Here is a 19733-nt window from a genome sequence, read left to right as displayed (position 1 = left end):
TAACTAAAGGAGGCACTAAGGCGAATGCATGGAGTCTTATGTAACACTGTAAAATGCACACAAAAAAAGGTTTGATCTGGTAAACCACACGCTCCAGATAAGATCTACCACACTGCAAGAAAAACACAATTTGTGTGTGACATGTGGTAACCTTAACGGTTCCATTTTCCTTGTTTCTTTGTCTCTCATCCACCATTAGATAATGCCATTATCACAACAAATCTCGGGGCAATTAATGCAGATTCTGTTATAATTCAGAGTCTGGTGCATTAGTGCATGTTCCATCTCAGAGCTTTATCTACATCTCTAATGCAAACACACTAATATCCTGCTCTAATCCTTAGTAATGTTCACAGCGATGCCGTCCTACAGATTAACAAAACGCTGTCATTTTAAAAGCTTTTGGAAGAGTCTGCGCTGTGTATGGAGAACAGAGATGACTAGAGTAAAAGACAACAAGCCTATAGGCAGCCTGAGTAAGTCTGATGACAGCTCTATGAAGCATTCACCTCAATTACACCGACATCAATGAACATAATCTCTGTATCTTTACAAACAGCTGTTCACTGACGGAGTATGGGCCAATTTAAGTTTATCTTAAGGTTCAACTGTGTCATTTTACGATTTGGCCTCCTTTGTCACTTTTATTGTTGGTTGAACTTAAGAGTCTGTGTAGCATTTTAAGCCCTATTCACAAGGGATTGGTTTTACCTCAAGATGTCTATAAAACTGAAATGACCTCACAACGTCTGTGTGTTTTATGGGCAGTCGTACGGGATAAACCATGTTAGTAATCTACCCGTTTTTACTGCGAACTGAAAAAACCCCAAAACAAGACAGAACCTTTTCATTCATCATCAAACCTAGCAAACTTTGAACCAAAAGCATCCAAATTTTCCACGCTTGCATGCTGCTGATCCTCGGCTGCCAAGACAACACGTACTTCTTGGTCACGTCTTTACCGCAGTTTGTTTTATGTTTTTTTTACTTTTTAATTGTATATACTTTTTAATTGTATCAGAAAACAATAACATCTTGACCTAAAATGAGCCGTAGAGACATTTTGAATCACTATTAGCTTCAATGAACAGACAAAAACAGAGCAATTTACAGATATTAGCGTTCACTTGGCGCTAGAATGACCTGAGGAGGTCCGAGTTTGCAGAATTACAGTTGGCAAAATGCAGGGGGAGTTTTAGACAGTTTTACAGACAGAAGAATTCACACAAGACTAGAAACACAGACGATGTTTGCAATTATTACAATTTCCCAGAGGATGAAAGGTGAAGCTAATCCCATGTGAATAGGGCTTTAATCAACTATTTCCAGTATTTATGTTAAGTATCGCGTAATTTAGCATCTTTGTGGCAGGGAAATTTTCTTTATGTCTTTTCAATAGACCTTTGATTACAATTATGAGCGTGTGTCTGTTTGTCAGTTATTCTAACCGAGTCACTTCTAGACGGATCAATACGCCTCAATATAGAACCGCCAATTACAACTAATAAACACGTGGAGTTCAAATGTTTAATCAGCAAGATGAGAAAACGAGTACACTATTGTCACCCTATTGGTAACCGCAGCCAATCAATACTTTGCGGTGACATCACCCTGGGGGATTCGACGTGTTCTATGCATAGACTGTATAAAGAAGCGGACTAAGGGAGTGTGACGTGATCCATAGCGCTCGGCTCCCGTCAAATGAAGCTCGTCGAGGCTAGCGTTTATAAGAGCGAATTTGAGGCCAAGTTGCATATTAGGAATTCCAACCACCAGTATCACAGCAACCAAAGAGCCAATCCAGAGTGAGGCCGTTGAAGGTAACGCCCCTTCCCGCCCGCACCAGTGGTTTAGCAGGGAGCAGATGCTTAGCAACGCTGTCAATCAAACCCGTTGCTAACGCTAGTGGGAGTGACCTCGGGGAAAGAAGGCGCCTGATTTGTCTGTTATTAATGTTCTTATTTTGATTTACGGACACAGTAGGGAAATAAAAACACCGGGATTATGTAGAGGGGTGACAATGGAGCCATAACTGCGCCCATGCTCACTCCTTATATGCAACGCGGCGGCTAGCAGGTTAGCCATGTCCATTTACACATTGTCGCATGTTTCTATGGCAGAATGTTCAGCAGTTACCATGGTGACACAATGCACACATTACCAAAAAGAGTCTGATAAGGTTTAATATAGTCTAAAAACTTAAAAAAACAGTTTTAAACAGCATATTCTCAGGAGTTTCTGATCAACACGAGCATTCGCGGTTCAGCTTAGGAGTTTGATTTTCAACAAAAAGGTGAGAGTGACTCACTGAAAAAAATGATGACTAATGCTTGCTAGCTAGCTTGTGATTGCAATGATATTTGAGAAGGACTTGTTTAACAGCACAAAATCGGCTCACCTGTTATAGTTCCGGCTAAGTCAGTTCTTTATGGTCAGATGGTGTTAAAAACGAAACTCAAATTTAAGTCTGAATTTGAGTAACGGAGCATCAGACAGAGCAGTGCCATCAGTTAGCATCACACCCCTGGGTAATGTTCATGACATCAGCTGCAAAGTATCAATTGACCACGGCGTTATAGATCTACAGAGTATTGCAGAAAATCAAAGCGGTTCAATACAGAGCGATGCTGACCTGAAGCCTTAATCTATATACTGAGGTTTCAATTAATTCCTGTGTCTAATGAATTTCCCTCAGTGGTTTTGATGGGACAGCATCCGAGCGCCACTGATGTCCCTCTAGGCCTGTTGACTATGCAAACATGGTGCCCAGAGATATAATAACTTGTGGGGTAAATACTTAGGCTGTGTTCAAATGCCCCCCACACCACAGCCCCTAACCCGTCATTCACTACACAGCTGCACTCTTTAGCAGACGATATAGTGCACTCATTCACAGAGCGATTCGGACACGCGGCTCACTGCATTCAGGTCACGTGACTCTGCTGTCTGGGTGAAAAAATGTCTGCTAAACTCCGAAAAATTTATTTGGTAATAAATAATGATCAGATTGGACTAATAATAACTGTATACAAGCTGGATATCACATAAACAGACGGGATTATATATATTTTTTTATCTTAATTATTGCTCTATTAACAGTTCAAGTTAAGGTAAGCGGTAAACGGTAACAACTTTACACAGTAACGGTTTATTTAAGAGTGTTTTATTCATAATCAGCGATGACCAGTGCCTCTATCTGCTTCATTCAGGCGTGTTGTGTCCAGTTAAAGACTCTCGCAATGCACTGTGGTTTATATATTGGCCAGTGTAGACTACTTTTTCACCAACTGGACATTCGGACACCACTAAAAATGGCGTGACCCCTAAATAGTGTGGACATTTCAACACAGCCTTAGTCGACTTAGTCTAACGCTAAAATTCCAGTAAAGAAGAAAAAGTGAAAGAAACTCATTAAACAACTGAAAATGCTCTATTGAGCTACAGCTTTTAAAGTCTGTCAGTGTGGGAGGGTTTATTAGTAAAAATCACAAGTAAAAGGTTTAAACAGTTGAACTGTCCAATTAAGAAACGTCTGTGTTTTTGAGGGGGTCTGCAGTTTAGTTTCCTGTGCTTCAGACATGCTTCAGATCAGGAGCCAGTGGAGGTCAATATTCATGAAACATTGTGGTTGGTTGTTTAGTTCAATAGTACAACTGAGATTTATCAAATGTGCGTGAGGGTATAAAGGTCATAAAACCTAACTGCCCCTATTATTATTATTACTTGCAAAGCTAAAAGAGAAATGTGGCAAGGTTTGTGAGAATTTGGGACCGTGCTGAATGGAAGAATCGAACAAGAAAATACTCAAGTAAAAGTAAAAGTATCACATGAAAAAATTACTTAAGTAAAAGTATTAAAGTACCCATTTAAAAATGTACTTAAAAAAGTACAAATATTTCACACAGATGTTGAGGTCTTATAAAGCTTCAAATGTAGTGATTTTGATAAAGATTTGTGCTGAACTGTTTGTGCTGTTCAACAGAAACAATTGAATCATGTTTTTTAAGATGTTTTTATTTGTATATTTTTGTTTGCTCAAATTATGAAGTTGATAAAAAAACAGCAGAAAGTGCAGATACCTGCTCTCAAATGTAGTGAAGTAAAAGTAAAAAGTGTCCACTTAAAATTGATTTAAGTGCAGATACCTAAAACTACCTATTACTACTCTTACTTTGTTGCGTTCTACCAGTGCAGGTCTAGTGTATCACTGCCAATCTTCAGCTGACTGTCTAGACACTACGCCACCTTCAAGATCACACGTGATACATATAAAACATCTTCTCAGGCTCTCAAGGACTAACCTATAAGCTACTGTAAATGCATTAAAACTCTAAGCCACATTTAAAAATACTATTCTTGTTGAATGCAATGAGGAGGAACTATAGACTGTATAATGAAATGGACCAAGGGAGTGTGAGGTCACCCGGAGCGTTTGGCTCCAGTCAAATGAAGCTCATCAAGGCTCGCAAATTATAGGGGCATATTTGGTCATAGCAACCGAGGAGCCATGTAGCGCAAATTAATACGAACATTTTCAGACTAAATTGACAAGTTTGACAACAGCAGTTACAGAGAGAGGGGCGGCAGTTTTTCAATAGAAAGTGAAATGGAGCCAGAGGCGACGGAGCTGGAAGTGTGGACATGCTCACTTCCTACTTGCTTAGCTACGTCCAATTATATCAGGGGTCCTCAGACTTTTTCAGTATGTGAGCTACTTTTAAAATGATCGTGTCTGAAAGATCTACCACCTAATACAAAAATGTTAAACATATTTATTTGTAAATGTATTATGAATTCTTACATGTACAGTGCATTTTGATGTACCTTGCACAACGTCATGAGATAATACTGCACAACACAATTGAACTTCTTACATGTTCATAATTACTTGAATGATGATTACTGCTCTGACTTTCACTGAATAGAATCAGTGAGGGATGCAGAGTTCGGGCAGCAGCTTCTGACAGTCAGGAGTAAAATTGCATTTTTCGTTTGAAATCGATAACAGCTCATCATGTTGATTACGGTTTTGTCTTTTTTTTTATAGCCATAAAAATCATGTTAAACAAAGTATCAGAATTTACAGCATTTTTTCACACAACTACTTCTATTTTACACATCCATCCGTATTTTTTCTTTTACGCATCGAATAAATGACTGGGAAAATCCCCCCCGTTGTGCTGCTGGAAAGTCCGCAACCGCTCTCTATCGGTGACGATAGGATCCGACGCTGTAGGGTTAAGTTAACTCGTGCTTTTTTATGCGTGTGCAGCGCCCATGATGTGACCTAGAGTCAGGTGTAATCTGACTGTTGTCCTGTATATTAATCATGTGACTGGATGATGAGGGGACGTGATCTACACAAAATGCCTTCGCGATCGACAGGTAGATCGCGATCGACAGGTAGATCGCGATCGACAGGTAGATCGCGATCGACGTAATGAACACCCCTGATTTATATATACACACTACGCCATCTTCAAGATGTTAAAAAATAAAATTACAAAATATCTTTTCAGGCCATCAAGGGCTAACCTATAAGATAAAGGCAATACGATTCTGAACAGCTTTTAGGATGTTCCATGCAATGGTGAGGAACATAACAATAAAGATGGTACTTCAGAGGTGTACCAGTGCCATTGATACGACACCATAATGCTTCTTGGTGAATATCTTTCCCATTTCCATTACATAAATCCAATTTGATGAGCAGAAAATGGGGCACATTATGGCAGCAGGCAATCACGAAGAGAGCAGCCCACTATTATCCCATATCACGCAGGTGTCAGTGAATATATCCAGCACCCAACCGGAGTCTTCCTGCGCCTACACATCAGCCAACTTTTCATCTCATGCGTTGCCCAGGTGACCCAGCTGTTAATTCAATAGATTCTGAAGTATTAATACGAGGTTATGTGAGGCGCTGTGTCAGTTAAATAACACATCTTACAGTGTTGATAGATGTGACAGTGAACACACGCCCGAATGCAGCGCCAAGCAAATTAGAGCTGTAAAGCACTTTTTTTTTTTTTTCTCAGACGCACACATGACACTTCACCCGAATGTATGGTGGGAAATCAGGTGATAAATAATGCAGCAGGGTATGACGGATTGGTCTCATCTTAATGCTGCTGGTTTCAATTGATTTGGTTAGGAGAAAAGAGGTAGGTAAGAGTTCAAAATAGTTGTTTATGTTCTTTGTGCTTCACTAAACAGAACTTTAAAAAAAACAAAGCAAAAAATATGAATGGGAATATGTATCAAATATGAGTTTTGGTGTCATGGTGTAATCGCTGTCTTTATTGTGGATGGGTGAGTATTTCTCTCTGACTATGATGATTGAAATGATTCAGACTGGAGAGTATCTTAAAATCCCAAGGTTTTATGCTGCCTGTGTCTTGGTCTGGTCTTGAACCAGTACTTTGGCTGTATTTAATCTTCACAAAGCCAGTGTAGCAGCTTTACCTGCACCACGCCCACTTCAAATATGTTCTTTGCTTGTTTGTGTATTGTATGTGTCATGCCAGGAGCTCTCTGGAACAACCTGATAACACTTTGTAAAAGATTTTTCAAATGTAACACTGCTGCTGCACTGATTTTCCATTTTTTCATCCAATAGTTCATATTTGCAAATAACTATTGGGTTGTGTTCTGTTCTTTCAAACTGCCATTACAACATTTTTCACAACTCACTCATCTTTTTAGGCCTGTTAAGATAAATAGTGTATGGACTTATTGTTGAATATATAACAGATGGAATAATATTTTTGGGGGGTCAGTATTTATTGTGGGTTTTTTTTTCTTTGTACTTTGAACATTTTGGTTATTTTTTGGTTCTACAATGAGATTTGAGCTGTAGACGGTTGAAGGTTGAATCATGAACTTCTATGACTCATTATAGATACAAACTCACTACAAAGGTTTTTCTGTTATTTATTTATTATAATTTATTTTTTATTTTGTACATTTATAATACTGTTTTATGTTTTGGTTTAAATATTATTATTTATCGTGTACATACAGCTGAGCAATATAAGGCACTTCAAAATGTGTTACCATGACAGGCCTACTTCTTGCATGTACTCCCTACAACTTGCAACTTTCTTCCCAAGTAAAACATAGGAGCATTGCAAAATCTAAGAGTAGATCAAAGTGATAACTGCAGCAAACTGGCCACTGTCCAGGGCGTCCTCCGCCTCAGGCCCATAGAGAATATGAGACGCTCAAGCCCCGGTAACATCTAAAAGTAACAAAAGCTCTTGAGAGGTTCAAATGATAGCATATATAAACAACCTAAGCATTCTGCTCGCCTGAATCAAGTTGATGGATTATGCAATTACATAGCTGCTAAACAAAAGAGAAAAAGACCTTCCCAAGACACTCTAAATACCAAATCTATCTCTCCAGTGGTGTCCGGAATACAGCCGGAGGTGAATTTTTCCACTTTCTTGTCTACTATGAGTAAAAACAAACAGTGTTAATCAAACTGGACTAAGGACTGAGATGAAAACCACAAGACAAGGATGCTATAATACAAAAGAGCGCTGTCAGCATCAAAGCCACTGGTAATGAATGAGCACTTTATGTGTTATGCTCAAGTCCCTTTTTGCAGTAGCGGAAAAAACAGATCAGACGAAGGCACCAACAAAGGCGCAAAGGCCAGTGAGGTGACGAGGATAACGGCACAGATGCAGCAGGTGGAAGATTTCCCTCTGTGACTCAGCTGACATCAGACACAAGATGAGCTGCGATATCGGACCAATGTTATTCATCTGCAGAAAATAATACAAATTCAAAATCAACGCAATGTTTTTATTTATTATTACTGTACTGAGCAAAGCACTGAGTGAACGCACCATCGCAACAAGGCTCCGTCAGGTTACCTCAGGACGACCGTGTCTTATGAACGGGAGTATGAAGTAAATGAACAATGTAATGTAAAGCGCTTTGGGTCTATTAAAAGATGCCATATGAATTCAATTTATTTGTATTATTATCGTGTGGGGTTGGTTTGAAGGGTTGGGGATTTGGTCTTTCCTCTTTAGTCTAGTCCTCCTTTACGAGGGGCGTTACAATTTAATTTGTGCTCCAGAATATGCTGCTCACCAAACTTAAGCTTTTTATCCAACAGACATGAAAATGAGGCAGAAGAAATGAATTGTGTAGAAGAAGGAGACAGAGGACAAGAAGGGGAAGCAGTCGAAGGAGGAGAAGAAGAAGGAGGAGAAGGAGAAAAAGATGAGCAAGAGTGAGGAATGCACATGTGGACACTTAGTATTTACCTTCCCACACACTGTCAACAAAGGCCTCCTTACAGAAACAAGTACTCCGCAGTGTGTGTCTGTGTCGCACAAAATATGCAACAGCACCAAGCGACTAAAGCCCGCCACCCATAACAGATTTCGGGCTAGATTTTGACCTGACCCGACTTTAGATCTTCATGTGCGATTTTTGAACCCCCTGTGCTCGTGTGTGTGGTGTCGGTGCCATTCTGAGCTGTTCTTTCATATTCATTCATAACCACAAAACATCAGCAGCGCTATGGTAACAAAAAGCAATCAAAAAGAGCGTCAGGGGCAGACAGAGTGACGGACACAGAGGCGCAAGATACAAACTCAGGAAATGGCAAAAATAATTAGGTGGCTTTATTTCTCGCCTCTTAGAATTCGTCATCTGCAAGTAATGACACCCAGTCTACAAAACAGCGCCATTAATCCCTTTTTACTTTTTAAAGAACACTTCAAACTGGGAGAGTCCTCATGTGTGTCTGTTTACATAAATCCACGCTGGGAGGATGGGGCTGAAGCTGCTGCTACAGTAAACACAGCTCTACTTCCTGTAGTTTATCGCCAGCCTTCTGAAGTATTGCACCACAAATAATAATAACACACTTTTGACTAGACTAAACTAAAAGTGCAATGCTCTGATCTTTGAAACACTTTAGAGTCTCAAAGCCAGGCGTTTTACTGTAGACAGGAAACAGCCGACGCGAGATGTGCTTACAACTGTTAGCTTGTGGCGTGCGGTCTCTTCGCTGCCATATCACACTGCACTCTTAGCACTCGGGGATCATAAAAAATTAAAATCTCATACGATTCTCCACATGTCTGCGATCTGCACTTTTTGACGCACTTTTAAAAATCGTTTAAGACTGCGAAATCCTTCAGTGTGTGGCGGGTTTAAGAATATTTGCTGAAAACTATTTGTTAGGTCACTCTAATTAACACAGACCAAAACTATTCAACCAATGAGGGCCTAAAATCCTATAAATGTGTGTGGTGAGGTGAGTATGTCTCAACTGTCACCATGTCTCCTGGGCCCTGTGTTTTTACCATTAAGGCAAAACTCATTAGCTTCTTGGGCTCCAGAGAACATTGTTCAGCCTTTGGCAAAATCCAGTGGTACACAGTTAGCCAACAAATGCAACTGTTGAATAACTACTCCACACCGAAGCAGCAGACAAACCAAAACAAAAGCAACAATGCACCTCTATTGGTCAAGCTGACAGCCATGGCATTTCTTAACACACAATATGAATAAATATTTTAGTTTTATCGTCTTGTCGGAGTGAACAGCATTTACATAAGGCCTTTATATTAGAACTGTTTGACTGCTGAGATGCCCTTGAAGATGGCACTTGACCCTGTAACACTAGGGGCTCTCCTACTGTGGCAGAGCTGAATTACACTTAGCTATGAATATGTTTAGCCTGCAGAGGAGAGAGGCCGCAGAGGAGACAGGTCGCAGAGTTGTTTTAATTCTGGATAAATGTGAATCACTGTGATAAATGCCACATGAGCAATGACTGCTGAGACCATTAACACAAGTTTAAGTAATCTAGTTTGGAAGTCCTCTTAACACGGAAACAAATTGGCCCTCTGTTTAACACCGTCAGCCGAGTTGTGATTTGAGATAAGCAATGCACAAAGGCACCGGGCCAGAGTCGTGAAACAGGACTCTATATGAAACACTTCCAAAGACAAGAGCCAATGTTCACAGCACAGATACCATCAACAATCATTTACTTTAATAACTGTAATTCACAAGATCTGCTCTAAGCAATATTACAGACTTTACTGCACACATAGAACACTGTTTAATGAAATGAAAGTTTGATTTAAAGCAGACACATTGTGCTTATGTCTGCTCTACAATTATAATGTACCATAATAGAACAGACCTACTGTGCTTGTGTCTGCTCTATAGTTATATCTGTGACACCTGTAGGTCATTATGTTGTAATATGGACATTTAAAATCACAATATTCATCTAAAAACTTTGTTGCCGTAAATGTCATCACAACAAAGTGCCGGACGCTGTCGGCTCCTCCAATGGATAGCTGCAGATCAAGCTAGCAAGGAGTGTTTTTGTTTTTTTTTTCATTTGTATCAAAATGCCAATGTGACGCTGCTGAATCCTACGCGTATCACCAATTAAGAAAATAAAATTGAGTTCAAGGGCATGAACAGCTACCACAGGTCCCAACAGGTAATAGCTGTATCAGTCAATATCAGGTATGTAAATAAACCCAGTGCCTGTGTGCAGAGACCTCAGGCAAACCTGTGGGTTTGTGTTACGTTCAATTTATCCACACATGTGACCCAGTGCAGGTGACCTTATAACTAAACAGATGGCATTTATAAAACTATATATGAATGTCATTCTTGTTACAGAAATGTCAGCGGTGGACACAGTTACAGAGGTTCATATTCTTTACTGAGAAGACCAACCCCCCTCTTATCATATATAATTATGTATCATTCAGAAGGGACCATCTATAACCAAAGCTATATCTCTGCACATTTATTACAGCTATTGTGATCATATGAAAAAAATCACTTTTAAAGTACCTGTTTAAAAATGTACTTAGAGTAAAAAAATCTATCTTTTTGTGTGTTTTTTCTAGCTATTTTCATTTATTTACTCAAATTATGAACATGTTAAAAATTAACCCCCAGACATTTCAGCAGGTCTCAAACAATAATAAAAAAAATATGTTTAGTTTTCAGGAATGTTCAAAAATGTAGTGCAGAAGAAAGTACAGATATTTACTCCCAGATGTAGTGATGTAAAAGCAAAAAAGTATCCACTTTAAAATTTTGTAGAGATACCTAAATTACTTAAATACAATGCTTTACTACTTTTACTTTGTGATGTTCCACCACTGCCTAATATGTACACAAAATGGCAGTATCTGTCAGCATTTATTGCATAAACACTTTTTTGTCCCATAATCAAACATAAAAGTCAGATGCTTTGTTTCTGTGAAAACATGGCCAATGTGGAGTCTTGAACTGTTGAAACAATCAAATACAAGATATTGAAAAATACAGTACAGATTTTACTTTAGTTTTATACAGTTTTGTGCGACTGTGTTATCAATGATCTTATATCACATTTCTCAATCTGCTACATACATTTCTCTGCTGTGCCCAGTGTTACCTGGGCACTGGCAGCCAGAGGCACACTTTGGCAACCTCCATAGTTTCCACATTACAAAAGAATTTGTGGTCTTCACACACAGAGAAGAAGAGCTCCTCTGTGTGTTTACACTATACTACTGTGTGTATAAAGTTTACAGAGCCTTCAGTGTCCCTCATTTTCACCACGTGAAATAACTCATTATTCTCTCAGCTTAATTATAATACCTTTTGCCAAGATCACATCACCCCAACTTCCCGACAGTGTCTAAACAAATTATGTGTGTGTTAAACAGTCAGTGGATAAATGATATGTGCTAAACGGGAGCAGATAATGTGAGGTGAAAGATCAAGCAGCAGCTCAATAAAATGCCCTTAACTATCTCAGATACAGAGTATAGGTGTTATGATTATGAATGTAATGTATTTTACCTTGGCACTGGAATCCTTGTTTTCCAAATCCCCTGTAAAACAGGAGAAGTGTATTATTATAAATTGGTAATAGTATCTTCATAGTTCTTAAATGTAGATCTGTGCAGTGACATAAATGCCAAAAAAATGCCAGTAATGCATAGCCAACATGAGCGCACTTTCCAAAAGAGAAGCTACAGAGGAACAGATGATACAACATGTAATCAAGTAAAAGATCAACAACATCCCCGTCTCATACAGCAGTAAAGAGCAAGCAAAGCACTATGCAAAGTCTGCTCTTCTCAGACAAGCAGCCTGTAAACTGGGTGGTGCACTTGGAGGTGTTTAGCCTACTTCTTTAATGAACAACTGTGATAAGAGTGAATAAAGCAAGTCCCAATGACTCAAAAGAATCTATGGAATCTCATCTGGACTCCATATGATACACATGACATAAAAGCTGCAGTTCAGATGTGCAGATGTTAACCAGCGGTAGCAGGGCTTATTAGGATATGACATAGCCCAAGGTTCAACACTTAAACAGCAATCTATTCATTCTATAAACTATAATATTCTCTAGCCTCTTTGCTTACACTTATTTGATCCATTGCTGTCCTGTTAACAACAGCAAAGTAACTCCTCCCATCTACGGTAGTTGTCGACTGCAGGCACCAGACAGGCTCTCACATACTAAACTCATACAAAAGCACACATTTTTACCACTGAAAACTTCTAGATCCCTGCAAAATAACAGACTGTTCTAATCTTTCACAAAGCACACACAGTATAGGTTAAGTATAACCCAATTAATTAGAAAGTTGCAGCCGAAGTTGCGTTACATCATCGCAGGGCACTCCGTGGAGCACTCCGTGGAGCACTCCAACTTAACCAACATGCAACAGGCGCAGAGAGGGGCGGCACACAGCCCTAATGCTTACCATATGAAGTCGGTGCAGTGGCTGCAGAAAGTCGGCTGCTTGAAGAAGCGTGCTATAAATTTGTGATCTTTTACCACATGGACGTTCTTTTGCCTCAGAGCACCTTTACGAGCAAATCTGTTGGCCACGTCTGAGGTGGACGGGTCGCTGGAACTCACGTCAGTCATGTCTCCAGTTGGAGCAGATGAGCACGAGGGATGTGTGCGTGTCTGCTGGTGTTCAGTCCTGTTCTGTGACCTGCAGCTGTCCGGAGGCAGCGGAGAGTAGACTACAGTCACTGTCCCTGTGACTGAGGGCTTTCCCTGCCTGTCGACTGGCGCGGACTGGGCTGCTCCGCTGACAGCGCGCACAGCGTCACCAACACGCACTGGTCCAGTACCACTTCCGCTTCAAGGCTCAAAGTAAATCTGCGCCTTTTCCCTTCATCTGAGCGCGCCAGCGTCTGTCGTTAAGCGTTTAAAGTTGAGGGGGAAAAAAACAAGTTGCGTTGCCACCAAAAAACAGAGCGTTAATTTTTCCAATCATTATTTTACTTACGCGACATTTTTGGAAAATGCAGTTTTGTTTGGCTACGATCCAATGTCTTATGTTTTGTGTTTCCTAATGTTTCTTATGTGAGGAGCAACAAAATGCAGTTTTCTTGTCCTGCTGCTCTTGTTGTGAGTTGTGTGGATCACAGTTTCTATGAGTTTTATTGTAAAAATCCTTTTCCGGTTGTGCCGTGTGGATCCATGTGTAACTTGCCTTTATTGAAGCGCTTCCTTTCACTGACTGGGGCTGATGTCACGCAACAGGAGGCTGGGTGGAGGCAGAGGCTCGGGTCCGGTCCCGTGGCAGGATCCAGGACTGAGGCGCCCCGAAGTGGAGATAAGAAGAACTGCACATTATCACATTATCCTTTTCATTGTGGTCAACATTATTCTGCAAGCCCGTGGACAGATAAATCAAAGCAAGAGCTAATACTTAATAAGGACCAAGTTAGGACTTTCTATAGGCCTAAATACTCCTGGCCTCTAGCAAGTGTCTATGCATCTGTTTGTGCTTAATTTCTTAAGTAATTACACGTATGTTAGTAGATTTCTTTCTGTTTTAACACAAAGAGCCATGAGTGGGGACAGATTTTAGAAGCATATTGCTGGGTTTTACATTATAGCATATCATTTAATGCAGATTGAGGGCCGCTAAAATGAATATTAATGAGGAAAAGTGGCTTTTGCCGCATGTGGGAGTATGACATCATCACATTCTCCATCCATCCATTTTCTTCCGCTTATCCAGGTCCGGGTCGCAGGGGCAGCAGTCTAAGCAGACTCCCAGACTTCCCCCAACCCAGACACGTCCTCCAGCTCCTCTGGTGGGACCCCAAGGCATCATCACATTCTAGGATCTGAAAACTACCAAATGGGCCTAATCTGCCTCTGCCAGTTGTTGCAACAGTACATTCACCTGTATTGATTAGTCTAATGCAGACTGCAAATATGGCTATGGGCTGTTCAAACAGAGAGACTCCAAATACTGCAGGTGCAACAAGTAACTGATGTAACAAGTGACTAAAGAACTTTGTCGATGAATATTCATCCTGCATCACTGAAAAAGTGACTCACAGAGAAGCAGAGCCACAGTAAATTTCTTCACCATCAGCTCACTTTACCTCAGCTGTGTGTAGGGTGAGGAGGTAAATTGGGTCATCAGGTTAAATGAGACACACTTTAAATATTCATTTCCAGTGTATGCAATGCACACTTTAAATATTCATTTCCAGTGTATGCAAACAGTCTTGTTTGTATTTAACAAACAAAACATTTGATTGGTTGTGGTGATTATTGTTGGAAGGACCAACTTCACATTCAGTCTGCAGAGCACAACAGTGACACTGTGGACTGGCAGGAATACACAGGAATGTCGAACTTGAAAACTATAAAGTTCACAATAACTAAAAGGAAAAGGAATTTACAGCTGCATAAATGATATGTAATACATGTTGTGACTGTGGGAGCCTGTACATGTAATACAGTCTGTGTAGCTACAGGTTAAAAATGAACAATTTGATGGTGGCTCCTTTTACCTTAAAGTTGTGTCTTTCAGCTAAAATGACCCACCATCATATACTGTATGAATCTTAGAATGTATTTTGATTATTCTAATGCTTAAATAGAGTTCATTGTAACTATATAAAATGTTTAATAACATAATATATCTTATGCATGCCCAGTTGTAAAATAATGTAATACTTAATAACCAGAGTCAGCGCCGTGGTCATAGTCATACACAGTAGTTTGGATGTTGTATCTTTAAGATGAAGCTTGGTTCATAACTGTTATGGCCATAATCATGTTGTAAAACAGCTCTGCACACAGTCAGAGCAGCATTTTCAGTCCAAATGAGATGTGCAGTGACATCTCCCGCTGCATGTTCCCATCAGGGGCTCTGGGTTTGGTCAGAGCAGTGTGCTGTGGAGCTCAACACCAGAAGAGGCTGAGAACAGGGATGTAGACCACTGGATTCAAGGGGAAATGTGTATAAGTAATGCACGTGTTTAAACATATTTGTCAATGATAAAACTATATAAATACAATTTTAGCCTTTAAAAACATAACTTCATTTTCATAACATAATTTTCCTAAAAATCTCTTTGGCTTATTCTACTGAACACAGCTATTTCCAGTAGTGTCTCTGCCAGCTGAGGTTTTAAAAGCTCTGGGACAAAAACATTTGCATTTTATTTCCTTCATTTAATTTCAAAATATAAGTCATAATCTTTAGTGCTTATAATAACAGCATTCATTAGATTACATCACCTAAAAGCATTCTCCCAGTTTACTTGACTTCACCTTGTATCTCAGGAGAAAACAAAGCACCTGTGTGTTAAATGTCCAAACAAAAAGCATATTACAGCTTTAAAAATCAGCTGACAGTTCATTTCCAGTATATGAACGTAACTGTGCCTCTACAGTTATCGGCCTATTGATCCAAGTGAACAAATAAGCAGAAGTAAAGACCTTTGAGCTCGGTCAATATGTACATTTGATTGGCTCACACGTCTCTGGGTCTGATTAAAACTTCCAACCTTAGAGCACACACTGGTGGTTCAGTATTCAAGAAGATGGCTCCCACCTGGCCTCTTTTGCTCCTTTGTCAATTTCTACTTTACACAACTGTATCCTCCAAAAAAGGTAAAAAAAAAAAAAAACTCTGAAAAGCAGTATTATTACATCAAATTACAAATATGTTCCTTGTTTTAGCTCTGAAATGTGTTTTTTTGCTTTCTGTCATAAGTATGTGGCCGCCCTGATATAACGGACGGCATTGATGAGTCCGTCCTGAAGCGGGTGTACGAAGTGGGTGAAGAGGTGACGCTTGCATGTGAACGGGGTTATTTGCCCTCGACCCCCAACCCACGGAGGATCACCTGCACTGGAACCGGGGAGTGGACCCCCTCGAATCTGGCCTGTTCCCGTGAGTTTAGTTCAAATGTTCACTTTTGTTTTCCTACTGTGACTTCCTGGATCTTTGAAGCCTACTTTTTACTTTTTGTATCTTTTACAGCTAAGATGTGCCCGATCCCGAAACCTCTGCAACCTCTGGCGATGGGTCGTACCGAAGCCCCTTTCAAGAGTATTCTCAACTTCACCTGTGACGATGGGTAAATTATAATTTTAAAAAAATGGATATACAAACCAGTTCATGTTATCATAACTAACTGAGGCTGTTTCTATATAGATACGTTATGCAGGGATCTAATAGTAGCAGTTGTTTGCATGACGGCACCTGGAGCAACCCCCCACCAATGTGCAAAGGTAACACTGGAGCAAAAAAAATACTCAAGTAAAAAATCAACTTGAATAAAACTATTAAAGTACCTGTTTAAAAATGTAGGCCTTTTTAAAGAGTAAAAAGTAAAAATATTTAAAACTTATAAGGCTTCAAATCTAATCTCTCGGTAAAGATTTGTCCTCGACTTTGTCCAATAGAAACAACTGAATCTTTTTCCTTTTTTTTTCTAGCTGTTTTTTTTTTTTTTTTTTGTGTATATGTTTGTTTTCTCAAACTGAGCGTGTTAAAATTAAACCCTCAGCCTTTTCAGCAGGTCTCTAACAATAATAAAAAATGCTTTTACCTTTCAGTCCTGTTCAAAAATGTAGTGGAGTAGAAAGTACAGATACCTGCTCTCAAATGTAGTGAATTAAAAGTAAAAAGTACCCACTGTAAAATATACTTAAGTCAAGTACAGATACCTAAAATTTATAGGCCTACTTAAGTACAGTACTTTCCACCACTGAAAGGTAACCACAGTGTTACTGATCAAACCGTTTTTTAACCCTTTAGTTGTTATAGTGGCATCTTGTATTGTCTATTGCAGCTGTTAACTGTCCACTGCCAAGGCCACCTGTGGACGGCAGAATTGTGCATGACATGAAGCCGTTCACTGGCACTAACACAATGTACGGACAAGGTTGGACATACGAATGTAACCCACCTAAAGCCCCAAGTTATGAAAGAGGGTCTTGTAAGGCAGACGGAACAGTTCCAGGGCCACCTTCTTGTCGAGGTACATCATCGGTTTATTTTCTATTTATTTGAGTTAAATTAAATAAACAACTCCTTTATGGGTCTTAGAGGTGAGCTGCCCCATCCCTCCTAGCCTTCCAAATGGGTTTATCACTTTTGCTGTCATGAAGGAGCATCGCTACAAGGAAACGGTTCAATATGCCTGTAATGATCATTATGTGCTGGAGGGCGACAGTCACATGCGCTGCACCAACACTGGGAACTGGTCTACGAAGCCAGTCTGCAGAGGTACACTTCACAACTCACAAAAAAAAATCACTGTTTTTCACATTTTTAATTCTGACAAACTATATCTGTTATTTTCCACTAAGCACCGTGTCAAGTTGGCATCAAGCGAGGCCGTATCTTCTACAACGCCAAGAAAATCTGGATTGAAGATTTTAAACCAAATCGGGTACTTCATAAAGAAGTGGTTGTGTTTTACTGTAAAAACAAGGCAGAAAAGTGTGGGTATCCAGTGGCTAGTGTGTGCAATGACGGAGTCCTCCCTCTCCCAGAATGCTTTGAGGGTGAGCGTCCATATAGGTTCATTACAATATGGCACAATATGTTGTAAACCCACACTGTGTTACGTTATCTGTATGTTTTTATCTTCAGAGCCAGGTAAAATTGAATACAACATCAGGGCAAAAACTCTTCCGTCGGAAATCCGAGTGTGTGCCGTGGTTCCTCCGGCTGCAAATGCCACAAGTCCTGCGCAATGAGAAGAAAAAGGATCTGAATATGCATTATATCACCTCTTAATAAAAGATCATTAATGAGTTACTCTAATAAAATTCCCAACCAGAATGTGGTCTTATCTTGTTATTTGTTCAAAGTTACTTCAAAATGATATTACTCAAGCAGAAGTACAAAGTAGTAAAAAAGTTTACCTCGGGGAAAACCAAGGTCACGCTGGGGGGACTATAGTGTCATTTCTACTGGCACGATTCGCTTGAGGCCGCCTTGGCGCGGAACACTTAGGGAGGGAGGAGCACCCCCTGCTGGGAAGCTTTTGAATTTCAAATGCCCCAGGCCACTTTTGACTAGTCAGGACCCAAGCAGCAGCGTTCTGGATGTACTGGCCGGGTGCTTTGTACGGCACTTCGAAGGGTACTTTGAAGGGTACAGTGCATTTGGCAAATTGGGACATGGAAGTCTGGTCAGCTGCATTTGAAGGGCACTTGCGTCACTTCAGGCGCGACAAACCCTGTTCTATTACATGCACCCCACAAATGCGGCCGACAAATGTGCCCCGTGTCTCCAGTGTTTCCATGGAGATCGGCGTGAACGAATCATGCGAGCACACTTCACACACAGCTATATCCCAACATGCACCGTGCATGACTTCTTCTATGGGATAAACAAGGTATATTTTCTTTATTTTATATAATACTAGCTACAATTGTGAAGAAATCACCTATTATGATATTCAAAGGGAAAGATTAATTCCTTACTTCATTCAATCTAAACAGAAATAAACGGCTGCAATTACGACACCTTGACTCTTTTTATATTAAATATATAAAGAATTAAATATAAAATTGTAATTATTTCAGTGTCCATTTCACACACTTAGGTAATGAGTCACAGTCCTATAGCTAATTAGTCAGCAGCCGTCACAGTTGCTACATGTAACGTGAGTGCACAGACAGAGGTTGATATAAGCTCCGTGGCTCGGCCTGTCCTATTTCAGCATGGCCTTTGTGGTCGATGGAGGCTACACTGAAGAGCACCCTCCGTCGACCGGGTCCTTTGAACGTTGTCAAAGTGTGCAACTGTTGAGACAAGGAAACTGACCTCGCGGGGGTTGGGACTGGACACACCTTCACACTGTCACTGGAGGGCCAGTAGTACGCCACCCACAGCACATGTGACATTTCTCAGATAAATGATCATCATTAAAAAACCTGACGTAAATAATTTTGTAAACAAAAAATAATAATAGTTTCTCATCAGACGCTGACTTGATCTTGTGATATACCGCCGTATTTCCAGTGATGGCAGCATATCTGTGGAGCCAATATGCTTCCAAAACAGACCTAGCAACAAAAAACAAAAACATTTGCAGTGTATAACGCAACTAGCACTACTAAGTTTGGACGGTAGTGGCCTTTGGAAGGTAACAAAAGTACCTCAGTATTCCCTTTGGACCCCTAAACAGGAGCGGTACAGATCGCTTTATGCAGTGGAAATACTTAGGGTCCGCACCGTTCCTGCCTCGTACCTCCGTGCCGGCTCTATGGAAAGGAGGCCGATGTCTCTCGGGTGGCCTTGGGGCCACACAGGAGAAGCTAGAGGAAGTGTCTGGGGTGGGGAAGTCTGGGGGCGCTTGGACAGTACCCCTGTGACCCAGCCCAGGATATGAGGATACTACTCAGGGAAGTAGAGGAGGGTAATTGTAAAGTAACTGTC

General features: G+C 40.3%; 2 protein-coding genes across 3 annotated transcripts in view; one reads left to right on the top strand and one right to left on the bottom strand.

The window, feature by feature from the left end:
- Positions 1-13154, bottom strand: part of prkcaa (protein kinase C, alpha, a) — a 98951-nt gene extending 85797 nt beyond the window's left edge. The window contains exons 1-2 of one of the 2 annotated variants that reach the window (XM_033991827.2): positions 12771-13154; positions 11854-11885 (exon numbers count right to left, since the gene is read on the bottom strand). In XM_033991827.2, the coding sequence (XP_033847718.1) occupies positions 11854-11885; positions 12771-12937 (199 nt within the window). In that variant the 5' untranslated portion in view covers positions 12938-13154. The remainder of the gene's footprint in view (positions 1-11853; positions 11886-12770) is intronic. The other variant, XM_055227906.1, reaches the window with a different exon arrangement.
- A 2665-nt stretch (positions 13155-15819) lies between these two features.
- Positions 15820-18126, top strand: LOC117378042 (beta-2-glycoprotein 1-like). Its single transcript, XM_033974585.2, has 8 exons — positions 15820-15943; positions 16047-16226; positions 16317-16413; positions 16491-16567; positions 17131-17319; positions 17388-17567; positions 17651-17848; positions 17937-18126. Exons 1-8 carry the CDS (start codon positions 15874-15876, stop codon positions 18041-18043), a joined length of 1098 nt encoding a protein of 365 aa, XP_033830476.1. The 5' UTR covers positions 15820-15873; the 3' UTR covers positions 18044-18126.
- Positions 18127-19733: the final 1607 nt, after the last annotated feature.

The sequence above is a fragment of the Periophthalmus magnuspinnatus genome, chromosome 1 (genome assembly GCF_009829125.3).
Source record: "Periophthalmus magnuspinnatus isolate fPerMag1 chromosome 1, fPerMag1.2.pri, whole genome shotgun sequence".
NCBI lineage: Eukaryota > Metazoa > Chordata > Actinopteri > Gobiiformes > Gobiidae > Periophthalmus > Periophthalmus magnuspinnatus.
Note: the sequence above shows the minus strand (reverse complement) of the source record. Positions and strands in the feature narration are given on the sequence as shown.

Excerpts from the sequence above, each read along its gene's own strand:
- LOC117378042 (XM_033974585.2), top strand. The coding sequence starts at position 15,874 with ATGGCTCCCACCTGGCCTCTTTTGCTCCTTTGTCAATTTCTACTTTAC. Across the intron at positions 15,944-16,046 it reads AACTGTATCCTCCAAAAAAG|TATGTGGCCGCCCTGATATA; the intron begins GTAAAAAAAAAA and ends TTCTGTCATAAG. Across the intron at positions 16,568-17,130 it reads CCCCCCACCAATGTGCAAAG|CTGTTAACTGTCCACTGCCA; the intron begins GTAACACTGGAG and ends TGTCTATTGCAG.